The sequence below is a fragment of the Hemiscyllium ocellatum genome, chromosome 45, assembly GCF_020745735.1.
Source record: "Hemiscyllium ocellatum isolate sHemOce1 chromosome 45, sHemOce1.pat.X.cur, whole genome shotgun sequence".
NCBI lineage: Eukaryota > Metazoa > Chordata > Chondrichthyes > Orectolobiformes > Hemiscylliidae > Hemiscyllium > Hemiscyllium ocellatum.
In genome coordinates this window covers 12271563-12284506 of record NC_083445.1, presented here as the reverse complement: position 1 = coordinate 12284506, position 12944 = coordinate 12271563, and the positions used below count along the sequence as shown (strand labels likewise).

Genomic DNA, 12944 nt, shown 5'->3' with positions numbered 1-12944 from the left:
GACACCCTCATCCCATAAATAAATGTTTTTTAAAAGTACATGATTCGCCCAGCAACACAGACTCCCTAAGTGAACAGTGGCACACCACTTACTGATTATTGCAGGAGAGTCTTCCACAGGTAGGAACAGGAGTAGGCCATTCAGCCCCTCAAGCCTATTCTGCTATTCAGTACGATCATGGTTGCTCTATAGCATAACTCCGCTAGCCTTTGGCCCACGTCCCTTAATACTTTTGGTTTAACAAAAGTTCCTCTATCTCAGAATTAAAATGAACAACTGATCCAGCATCTACGCCATTTCGAGGAAGAGGGTTGTGCAAAGAAATATTTCATTATTTCTAAGTGGCCTGGTCCTGATTTGGCAGTTTATAGCCCTTAGTCCCAGAGTCCCACAGCAGATGGAACATGAAATATCAGAATTAATAAGAATTAACATGAGAGGCATTTGGATCAATGGTAATTTATTAGATATTGGCTGACGTTTAATGTTATCTCCTGGGGACATTGCAGTTATTGTGTGCTTTTGGAGTCCAATTGCGTTAATTTAATCAAAGCTCTCAACACTGAGTGATTTATGATCATGTCTTATGTGTCATTTACACTGTTCTGGGAATCAATTGTAAAAGGTTCCTTGATACTTTTGTGGTGATGAATGAAAATCTTTTACCTCATTGCAAGAAAGTTTACCTGTTCAGTGCAGAATAAAACTATTTACTTACAAATGCGGTGTCACAGGTGTTTAAAAAAAAAGCAAAATCTCTTCTTTGAAGTTTTTGAATCTAAAGGAAAATTATGTACATCCCTCAGCATTAAAAGCCAACGACAGACTCGAGTGATCTCTTTGATCCCAGTTATTCCTCAATGTTACTTGGCACGATCTAACCATGAAAGGATGGAGGGGAGAACATCACATAAATTCATAAAAGTGGCAAAATGTTGGGAGTTTTGTTAAGGGGTGGAGTCGTGTGTGGAAAAATATCAGAAACGTGATTAAGTTGAGTACTTACAAAAGATGAATTCCTTTTTACCCATCCTGAACTATCCATCTAACCCATGACACTACAGGACCATTTCTTAAATTATTCCAGAGTCTTCAAGAGAACTTGCATTTATATAGCTCCTTTCACTTCCACAGGACATCCCAGTGTACCAAATTAGCAAAATGTTACATTGGAAATGTAAACACTGTCAGATAAATAAATGTGGCATTCGATTTGTACATGTGTGGAATCTTGCTGTGAGGTGAACAATATCTGTTTTGGTATTCCTGAGAGTGAATGTTGATCAGGGCAATTAGTTTGAGTTTGTCTTCATCAGGGTGTTGTATTTGACATGGAATAACATATGTGTATCTGTTTATTCTGGTATTGATGAGGCCAATAGACATTTGATACAGCTAACCAACATTTCATTCCTCAGGCACATAAGTGTCGGGGCTAATATTAAGCTACTAGCTTACAACAAGGAGTGTGCTTCCAGTAGAGTGTCAGGCTTCATGTGATACTGGAGTACAATGGGGTATGAGCCCTTCAGAGCACACAGTGATAATATCATGAGCATATTTCTTAAAGGCATATTGCTGTCCTACTGACTATGTGAAATAAGAGAACAACATTGGCAAGTACACCACAATGTTGGTCTTCAGAAAAGTGCTGTAGGATATTTTACTGCTGAATGATTGGACTCTTTGATTTATTCTTTCATTATTTCCCTCTCTGGGTCATGCTTCACCTGAAGTAAACCACTCCTCGGTCCAAATATGACCGTTTGTCAGTGTGACCAATTACATTCAGGATGAAGTTGGATGTAGATTAGGAGATGCTTTCATGCTGTGCAGGACTTCACAAACAGAAATATCGTCCTCCCATCCATCCCGGGATAGAAAGGGCAGCGGGTGACAGAAAGCACAGGTTCTACACCCCATATCCCACCTCCACAAGAAAGAAGAGCTTTAGTTAGATTAGATTACTTACAGTGTGGAAACAGGCCCTTTGGCCCAAGTCCACACTGACCCACCGAAGCGCAACCCACCCATATCCCTACATTTACCCCTTACCTAACACTATAGACAATTTAGCATGGCCAATTCACCTGACCCACACATCTTTGGACTGTGGGAGGAAACCGGAGCACCCGGAGGAAACCCACGCCGACACGGGGAGAACGTGCAAACTCCACACAGTCAGTCGCCTGAGTCGGGAATTGAACCCGGGTCTCAGGTGCTGTGAGGCAGCAGTGCTAACCACTGTGCCACCGTGCTGCCAGTTCTTTTCTCTATGTTTCCCTCTGTCTTGAAGAACAGTGTAGTCTGATACAATTCCAAAGCATTGAAGACTAAGAGACTGACATTTTTTCTTTCTGTATTTCCAGCAAATCTGGCAACGACAGACATCATCTTCCTGGTATGCTGTGTTCCATTTACAGCCACACTTTATCCACTGCCCAGCTGGATATTTGGAGACTTCATGTGCAAATTTGTCAACTACTTACAGCAGGTAATAAGTGGCCGTCTCTAGTTGATCCCCGATTAGCTGTGGATTGGGATTGGTCTGTGCTAATATGCAGGGTGGACTCAGTTTATACGGTCTACAAGCTAGTGGTAATACAGAACAAGTGAAATCCCAGAGTGAAACCCAGCATGATAGATCGTAGGATTACTTTTTGCAGTTGGTTCCCAGGATGGATAGTAAGAGTCTATATTCACAAGAGGCTGCCAGTGTTCTTGAACAAAAGAACACAATGGGAAAGAAAAAAAGCATAAGTTTAAAAAAATCTCAATCAATAAGCACATCAACCTGGACCAATATACCGACCACTGCAGCGGACAGCTGGAACTGACAACCAGAAGCGGCAGATTCAAACCACTACAAATGCCGGAGGAAAGATCACAGAAGCGCTTCACAGGAGGCTCCCAAGCACTCAGGGTGTCACCGAGACAGGGGACGAAACGTCTGCAACATAAATTCCCAGCTCGGTGAACAGAACCACAACAACGAGCACCCAAGCTACAAATCTTCTCCCAAACTTTGAATCTTAACATAAACAGCAAAACAAAACTTTGACCTTTTATCCCCAGCAATATCCTTTATAGATACTCAATCCCAGAGAAATACTAACTCTGCTAACTCAACGCTTTAGTTGGACTGATAAGTTGTAAAAGTACGTTGCTTAAATTTAGATGGTATCCCCTTACTCAGAGGAGATTGATGGATGGTCTGGTTGTGGGGTTTAAAGGATTTCATAGAGAGAACTATTTCCTTTGGAGGCACAGGAATGATTATATAAAAGGGAGCTGATTGTAAAATTGAAGTTAGTGCAGGAAGCACTTCTTCACCCAAGAATGGGATTGGAAATCTGAAACTCTTTCCCAAAAAATGCCTGTCGATTTGGGAAGGTGGTTTGATCCATCATCACTGCAGGTTTCACTGGAAAAGGATGTTAAGAATAACCAGGATCCAAATCACGTAGATGGCCAATTACTGTTCTAATGGCCCTCTGAAAACGAGGAAGGAGATGTGTTATGGACCAGACCAACCACCTCAAAATATTCTAAGTAGCTAGCCTCGACCCTCACCCTTTCTTATTTTAAAGATGTGAAATGCCATATTCCAGATGCAGTGTGACGTTAAGCAAAACAGAATTTATTTAAACACTGCAGTTGTAATACAACTAAAGAAAGAAGGACTTAGAATAACTTAACTCTATTGGAAAAGTTAACCGAATCATAGATACGTTATGGTGCAGTACAGGCCCTTCGGCCCTCAATGTTGCGCTGACCTATGAAACCAATCTGAAGCCCATCTAACCTACACTATTCCATTATTATCCATCTGTTTATCCACTTACCATTTAAATGCCCTTAAATTTAGCAGTTGAAAATTTGTTGCTGGAAAAGCGCAGTATGTCAGGCGGCATCCAAGTAGCAGGAGAATCGACGTTTCGGGCATGAGCCCTTCCTGAAGAAGGGCTCATGCCCAAAACATCGATTCTCCTGCTCCTTGGATGCCGCCTGATCTGCTGCGCTTTTCTAGCAAAACATTTCCAGCTCTGATCTCCAGCATCTGCAGTCCTCACTTTCTCCTCTTAAATTTAGCAGGTCTACTACTGTTGCAGGCAGGGTATTCCACACCCTTAGTACTCTCTGAGTAAAGAACCTACCTCTGACATCTGTCCTATATCTATTACCCCACAATTTGTAGCTATGTCCCCTTGTGCTAGCCATCACCACCCAAGATAAAAAGACTCTCACTGGCCATGCTATCTAGTCCTCTGATCATCTTGTATATCTCTATTAAGTCACCTCTCAACCTTCTTCTTTCTAATGAAAGCAGCCTCAAGTTCCTCAGCATTTCCTCATTCGACTTTCCCTTCACACCAGGCAACATCCTGGTGACTCTCCTCTGCACCCTTTCCGATGCTTCCACATCCTTCCTATAATGTGGTGACCAGAACTGTATGCAATAGTCCAAGTGCAGCCACACCAGAGTAGATACAGTAACTTTTACTGATGCACTGTTCCAATATAGTAACATCCCATCAACACACCCTTTGGCATAAAGGTAAGTTCAGAAAAAATAAATTTGTATCACACGTAACCCAGCAACAGAGAGAAACTCCAGCTTTTAGCTGTGACCAAGAGAGGGAAAAGATAACTTTTACTACTTCAAGTCCATAAAAGCAACTGCCTAAAGCTAAACCTAAAACTGAAAAAAAACCCTACAAATCCTGGGCTGTGAGAGCTGGCCACACCCAGCCAGTCTGCTTCTATTGTTTCAACTCAAGGCCTCACAAGTTGTTTACTTTCTTACAGACACCTCGGTGCCTCTCATTCAATCTGTTATAGAAAAAAAAACAGGACAAAATGACCTTTTAAAGCCACACTATTGTGACAGAAGGCACCTTTAATAGTGCAAAGGCTACTCCAAATGTAACCCCTAATGAGTGTTGCTATTTGCCATCCCGCAATCCCACCAACACCATTTCTGTCTTTTGCTTCAGGTGACTGTCCAGGCGACATGTATCACGCTCACTGCGATGAGCGTGGACCGTTGTTATGCGACTGTTTACCCTCTCCGTTCACTGCGTCACCGTACTCCGAGGCTAGCGATGGCGGTCAGTGTGCTTATCTGGATCGGTGAGTGTGAACTAAAAATCGATTGACATCACGGAGTACAAAGAAAAAAGGTTTGAAGGGAAATAGGCCAAGTGCAGGCGGCGGGTCTAGTTTAGTTTGGGATTGTGGTCGGCATGCACTAGTTGCACGGAAGGGTTTGTTTCTGTGCTGTCTGACTATATAACCAACATCACTGACACACAGAAGGTCGAGGAAGACAGAAGAACAAGTTAACTTTCTGTTTATCCCTCTCTAGCACAGAGCTGGAGAACTCCCTCTAGAATGGGTGGGAAAAGGCCAATCAGCATCTGCGTCAGTATTCTACCCAGACCCACCCTGCATTTCCCCATGGCTAATCCACCTCATCTGCACATCCCTTGGCACTGCGGGTAGTTTAGCATGGTTAATTCACCTCATCTGCACATCCCTCGGCACTATGAGTAATTTAGCATGGTTAATTCACCTCATCTGCACATCCCTCGGCACTATGGGTAATTTCGCATGGCTAATTCACCTCATCTGCACATTCCTCGGCACGGCACTATGGGTAATTTAGCATGGTTAATTCACCTCATCTGCACATCCCTCGGCACTATGGGTAATTTAGCATGGCTAATTCACCTCAGCTGCACATCCCTCGGCTCTATGGGTAATTTAGCATGACTAATCCACCTCACCTGCACATCCCCGGACACGATGGGTAATTTAGCATGGCCAGTCCACCCAGCCTGCACATCCCTGGGCACTATGGGAATTTAACATGGCCAATCCACCCTAACCCATGCATCCCTGGACACTATGGGTAATTTAGCCTGGCTAATTCACCCTAACCCATGTATCCCGAGACACTACAAGGAATCTAGCATGACCAATACACCTAATCTGCTATGGGTAATTTAACATGTCAGTGCACCTAATCTGCATATCCCTGGACATTATGGATAATTTAGCATGGCAAATCCACCCAAACCTGCACATCTCTGGACACTATGGGTAAATTAACATAGCCAATCCACTTAATCTACACATCCCTGGACACTATGGGTAATTTAGCATGGTCAATCCATCCTAACCTGCACATCCCTGGGCACTATAGATAATTTAGCATTGCCAATCCACTCTAACCTATACATCCCTGGACACTATGGGCAATTTAGCATGGCCAATCCATCCTAATCTGCACATTTTAGGACATATGGGAGGAAACCAGAGAAAATCCATGCAGACACAAGGAGAACGTGCAAACACCACGCACAGACAGTTACCTGAGGGTGGAATTGAACCTGGGTCCCTGGTGCTGTGAGGCAGCAGTGCTAACCACTGAGTGACCAGTCTAGAGCCTTCCAAATCATGTAGGAAAGATGGCTGGGAACTTGGTATAAACAGATTCTTTCAGATGAGCTAAGTCCTGGACCAATGGGACTTTCTGCTCGGACAGCCAGCAACGAAGGAACCAAATGGAGATGCTTGCGTATGAGATGGCTGTGCATTGACTTATATCACAAAGCTTTTATTCACATGGTTTGGAGGCAGATCCCTCAGTATGACTTCAGGCATTACATTTTGCTGTTGACCCTCAGGGGTGTCTCACAGTCTGGGCTCATCTTCCACGTGTACTGGCCAAGTTGGAAGCAAACTCTTGAGCTCAGCAAAGTTGTGACCTGGGCCCTCAAGCAGCGTATAACGAGGCACTGGCAAGGAAAGGGCTGCTTCAGTTCATTTCATTGCCACACACTTGTGGAAGTACTTGAGTTGAAACAGGAGAGCTGGGGCTAGACAGGGGGAGCAAAATGAGATCTAGCTGTCATGACAAGTACAACTATATAACCTGCTACGTTTCAGGGTCTGGATTAACGTGGTAAGAATGACAATAAAACGAGATGACACCTATGGTCAATCAGAAACACAAATCCTGACAGAGAGGTCTGTTTCCACGCTGTCTGATTCTGTAGCCAACATCAGGTGTTGGCGTAGTGATATTGTCTGTTAATCCAGAAACCCAGGAAATATTCTGAGGACCTGGGTTGGAATCCTGCTGTGGCAGCTGGTGGCACCTGAATTCAATTTTTAAAAAAATGGAGATAAGCGTCAAACGATGACCATGACTCCATTGTCAATTGCCAGTCTGGTTCATTAATGTTCCTTTAGGGAAGGAAATGGCCGTTCTTATCTAGTCTGGCCTCCATATGACTCCAGACCCACAGCAATGTGATTGACTCTTACCTGCCCGATGGGGAATAAATGCTGGCCCGGCCTTCATCCACTGAATGAATTAAAAAAAAACTTCACATAATTGGCTTCCTTAGTTTTGCTCTGGTGTGGCAGCCATCTTGTGGCCATTTTGCGGCAGCCATTTTGGGGCTGCCAGCAGCAATGTCCCACAGCATTGGGCAGGGAAAGTGCCTGCTGTTCTGTTTGAAATAGTACCAGTGGCATCTTTAACATTCACCAGCGCAGAAGAATGTCCTCAATACTGCAGGAGTCTTCATGAATTGCAGAAAAAAAAGTTGAACCTCAGATCAAAAGGGCATATTACGAAGGATTAGCAGTAGGTCGGAGTGTGCTGTCAGGCGATATGCAGAGGCGGAGAGTTTCAGGGAGGAGATTCTGGGATAAGGAGCCCAGACACCTGAAGACACACTCTGCAAGGATGGAATTATAAATCCCGCGTATCCTTCTCTCTGCTGAATCACCACGAGACTACAAGGATTAATGGAATCTTTATGGAATGGTGGGATTATATGGGAACATTCATATCACGGTCTCACTTGACAGGGTTAAAAATCTCAAAGCAAGACTTTTCTGCTTCACCTTCAGCTGTTCTTACAGCACGGAGACAGGCCCTTTGGCACAAACTGGTCTGTCTCAACCAAAATGTCTGCCCACACTAACCCCATTTGGCGCATATTCTGTCCATGTATCTGTCCAAATGCCTTTTAAATGTTGTTAATGTACCCGCCTCAGCCACTTCCATGGGCAGCTCATACCATATGCGTGCCACCCTCTGTGTAAAAAAAGTTGCCCCTCAGGTTCCTTTTTATTCTTTCCCCTCCAACCTTAAACTGATGCCCTCTAGCTCTCGATCCCCCAACCCGGGGAATAAAGACGGAATCCTATCCCGAGCTCGTAAACCTCTCACCTCTTTTAATTCTCAGATTTCTCTTCCGTGATCCAGGAGCTCGTTTCTGACTTTCCATCGCTCCGTTGTCCCTCTGCAGGTTCCTTCCTCTTGTCCGTTCCCATGGCAATGTACCACAGGTTGGAGCGGGGTTACTGGTATGGGCTGCAGACTTATTGCATTGAAGCCTTTCCGACAGCATCGCAGCAGCGAGCCTTCATCGTCTACACGTTTCTCGCAGTCTACCTGCTTCCCTTGCTCACCATCTGCGTGTGCTACACCATCATGTTGAAACGAGTGGGCCAGCCCATGGTCGAACCCATCGATAACAACTATCAGGTAAAGAGAGTGGGAAGGCCCCTTCGCCGGGTGCTTCCTGAGGTGTCCCAGTGACCTTCACAGTCAACACAGTTTTTGAAGTGTCCGTTTGGAAAATGGGAACCAGATTTGGGAGGTGAAAAAGAGAGAGAGAGAGAGACTGGGGGGAAGGAGGGGGAGGAGAGAGAGTGAGGCTGGGGGGAGGGATAGAGAAAAACTGAGGATGGGGGAGGGGGAAGAAAGAGTGAGAAAGAGACTGGGGAGAGAGACAGAGACTGGGGAGTAGGGAGAATGGGAGAGAGAGCGAGAGAAAGGCTAGGGATAAGGTAAGGGGGAAGAGAGAGAGAGACTGGGGGCAAGGAGAGGGAGGAGAGAGAGAGACTGGTGTCAGGAAGGGGAGAGAGATTGGGGAAGGGAGCAGGAGGAGAGAGGGAGAGAGAGAGAGAGAGAGAGAGAGACTGGGGCAAGGAGAGGGAGGAGAGAGAGAGAGAGACTGGTGTCAGGAAGGGGAGAGAGGTTGGGGAAGGGAGCAGGAGGAGAGAGGGAGAGAGAGAGAGAGAGAGAGAGAGACTGGGGCAAGGAGAGGGAGGAGAGAGAGAGAGAGACTGGTGTCAGGAAGGGGAGAGAGGTTGGGGAAGGGAGCAGGAGGAGAGAGGGAGAGAGAGAGAGAGAGAGAGAGAGACTGGGGCAAGGAGAGGGAGGAGAGAGAGAGAGAGACTGGTGTCAGGAAGGGGAGAGAGGTTGGGGAAGGGAGCAGGAGGAGAGAGGGAGAGAGAGAGAGAGAGAGAGAGAGACTGGAGGCAAGGAGGGGAAGAGAGGTTGGGGAAGGGAGTGGAGGTGAGAAAGCAATGTGGGGAAGGGAGGGGAGGAGAGAGAGAGAGAGAGAGAGAGAGACTGGGGAAGGGAGGGGAAAAGAGGGCGAGAGAGAGAGAGAGACTGGGGAAGGGAGTGGAAGAGAGAGAGTGAGTGACGATGTGGCTTGAAGAGCTGTTTTTTGACCTGGTTTCTTTACTGGGGGACAGGCGTGGTGCAATCTATGAAAAGAAAAACAACTTGTGAGGCCTTGTATTTTTTTTGTAAAATATAGAACAATAGAAGTACCCTGACTGGGTGTGGTCAAGCTCTTGCAAATCCTGGATTTTAGTTCGCTTTTGGTAGGTCTTGCTGAGTGGTCAGCAGGATCGGAAAGCAGGGAAATCTCTCCCAACTGCTCCACTCTCTCTCTCTCTCCGAATTGTCTTTTGATGTTGAGAGAAATGGGGATAGGTAGGAGGGTGTGGGAAGAGAGAGAGCGAGAGTGGCAGGATTTAGGGAAAGGGGGAGAGAGAGACTGGATAGGGAGGGGGTGGAGTAGAAAGAGACAGTGGTTGGGGGGTGTAAGGAGAGGAGAGTCCGGGGGATGGGAAAAGGGGGAGGAAGAGACTGGGGATTAGATTAGATTAGATTACTTACAGTGTGGAAACAGGCCCTTCGGCCCAACAAGTCCACACCGACCCGGCGAAGCGCAACCCACCCATACCCTTACATATACCCCTTACCTAACACTACGGGCAATTTAGCATGGCCAATTCACCTGACCCGCACATCTTTGGACTGTGGGAGGAAACCGGAGCACCCGGAGGAAACCCATGCAGACACGGGGAGAACGTGCAAACTCCACACAGTCAGTCGCCTGAGGTGGGAATCGAACCCAGGTCCCTGGCGCTGTGAGGCAGCAGTGCTAACCACTGTGCCACCGTGCCGCCCTCAGATAGGGAGGGAATGGGGAGAAAGAGAGTTTGGGATTAGGGAGGGGTTGGGGAGAGACAGAGAGAATGGCGGGGGATAGGGAAAGGGAGAGGGAGAGACTGGAGATAGAGAGGGGTGGAGAAGAGAGAGAGATTGAGGATAGGGAGGGGGAGAGAGACTGAGGATAGGGAGAGGAGGGTAGAGAGACAGAGAGAGAGAGACTGGGAGGTAGGGAGGGGATAGAGAGAGAGAGGGAGAGACTGCAGATAGGCAGAGGGAGTGAGAGAGACTGGGGATAGGGAGAGGGGTAGATAGATAGAGAGAGACTAGAGATCAGGAGACGGAGGGAGAGAGACTTGAGATTGGGAGAGGGGGAGATAGAGAATCTGGAGGTGGGGATAGGGAGAAGAGGAGAGAGAGAGAGACAAAGGGTGAGTAGAGAGTGTGAGTGTGTGAATAGTGGGGGGAGAGAAAGACTGACTGGGGGTGAAAGGGAGAGACTTGGGGGAAGAGGTTGAGGGACATTTTCGATAAAGTATTTGGAGAACATTTGAACGGGACTAAGAGTGGTGCCAACAGCACGGGGTTCGATCCTGTTATGGCTGAGGGTGAATTCAAGTCCCACCTCACTGGCTCACCCATCGTGATGGGTTAGACCGACCTCAGCGAGGGAACTCAAGGAGAGGAAAGGTAGGAGGTGTCGAGATTTGCCGAGGTGGACGTTCTCCTTTTAGTATTTGAAGAGGCTGATCCTGAACATTTGGTCACAGCTCAGTCCCACCTCCTGGCCTTCAGCTGCCTATCACAGGTGGGGGGAGTGGGTCAGCTGGAGTGGTACCCACCTTTCTAGTGAGCCTGGCCCTGCCTCATGGTCAAGGTGCCCATTAAAGGATATGGGCAGCGACTGGGGAGGGGCTTTGTGGCACCAGGACCCACCTACCCCTTTTCCCGCTTGTAGAAGGGGCAGGGGTCCGTCAGCTTGGAACCAGTCACCTATAACAGGTAGGGCCCCACAGGATGCATTATCACAACCAGAAGTAACACTTTAACTTCATTTGGATATAATTTCCTTTCTAAGATTCTGTGGATCTTTTGATTGTTTTGTTACGGTGCCCACCAGCAGTTGTATCAACATTTATTCCTTTTGGAAGAGATTAGAAAGGAACTTACTGAGCATTGGTACGTAGGGGGGCTGAGATCTGTAATGGTGCACTCTGAGTAACTGCATCGTCAAGAAAAGGATTTGTGTCTAGTTTCATATTTTGCTATCTGCCGTGGATCCATTCAATGAAATGGGTGGCACAGTGGTTAGCACCCCTGCCTCACAGTGCCAGGGACCTGGGTTCGATTCTACTCTCGGGGTGACTCACCGGGTGGAGTTTGCACATTTCTCCCACAGTCCAAAGATGTGCAGGTTAGGGTGGATTGGCCATGAGGGATGGGGTGGGACTTTGGAGGATTAGTGTGGGCTGAATAATCTGCTTCCACGCTGTAGGGATTCGTTAAAAGTGGGACCAGAACAACAGACGGTTGGATGAGGTTGCATTGCTACTTGTGAATTCCCATGTGCTTTCTTGCAGCAAGTCCCCCACCTATCGGAGAGGTCGGTCGCTATGAGGACCAAGGTGACCAAGATGGTGGTGGTGATTGTCTTGCTGTTTACCATTTGTTGGGGGCCCATCCAACTCTTCATCCTCTTCCAGGGCTTTTACATCAACTTCCAGGCCACCTATGAGACCTACAAGATCAAAACTTGGGCCAACTGCATGTCATACGCTAACTCTTTGATCAACCCTATCGTCTATGCCTTCATGGGCGAGAGTTTCAGAAAGTCCTTCAAGAAAGCTTTCCCCTTTATGTTCAGGAAACGAGTAAGAGACAGCAGTATTGCCAATGGCTCCAGGAATGCAGAAATGAAGTTTGTCACAGAGGAGTCTTAAGGTCTTGGAAGATGACAATTGACTTTGACTATCGATAAATCAGTTATCGTTAACTGAATGGCAAATGGAAATTCTTCGTCATTGACTCATAATGCTTGGAATTAGTGAGACATTTGCCAAGCTTCTAGATAAAGACCTTGTGAATGATTTCCATGTGTCGGAGAGTTCACAATTCAGCCCAACAACTCGGTGTAGACTCGATTGGCTGGAGGGCCTCATCTCCACTGTATGATTCTAAATCCATTCCCTCCATGACGCATCTAACATACTAACCACCCAACCCCCCCCCCATCTTGGAGTTTAACTATTCCAATGATCCATCGACGCTCTATTGGAGCTATCCAACTCAACTCATCTCTTGACATCAACCCAACCCAACTCAGAGTCAAGGACAAACTTCCAGTCTTCGAGTGAGGTGTGACTGCATGGCTTATTGTTGTCAAATAGTACATATGTTGGGTCAACTGCAGATATTCATAACACTTCGTCAGATAGATTAGTTTAGGTTAGATTCCCTACAGTTTGGAAACAGGCCCTTTGGTCCAACAAGTCCACACCGACCCTCCGAAGAGTAACCCACCCAGACCCATAGGGCCGGAGCTAACACAGGAGTCACATTCCAAACTGCAAAATTCTAGATTAGCCACGCGATTAATGGATGAGAGGAAGTTGGTAAAAGTTGCTAACAGGCTCTTGGTTATGTAGGGGGCAAGAGGGTTGAGCATCAT

The 12944-nt window shown here is 46.6% G+C and overlaps 1 protein-coding gene across 1 annotated transcript in view; it reads left to right on the top strand.

Moving 5' to 3' along the window:
- LOC132836065 (G-protein coupled receptor 54-like) overlaps positions 1 to 12250 on the top strand; it is a 35612-nt gene extending 23362 nt beyond the window's left edge. Inside the window, exons 2-5 of the mRNA XM_060855313.1 lie at positions 2370 to 2494; positions 4998 to 5133; positions 8331 to 8578; positions 11857 to 12250. Of these exons, the coding sequence (XP_060711296.1) occupies positions 2370 to 2494; positions 4998 to 5133; positions 8331 to 8578; positions 11857 to 12216 (869 nt within the window). The 3' untranslated portion in view covers positions 12217 to 12250. The remainder of the gene's footprint in view (positions 1 to 2369; positions 2495 to 4997; positions 5134 to 8330; positions 8579 to 11856) is intronic.
- Positions 12251 to 12944: the final 694 nt, after the last annotated feature.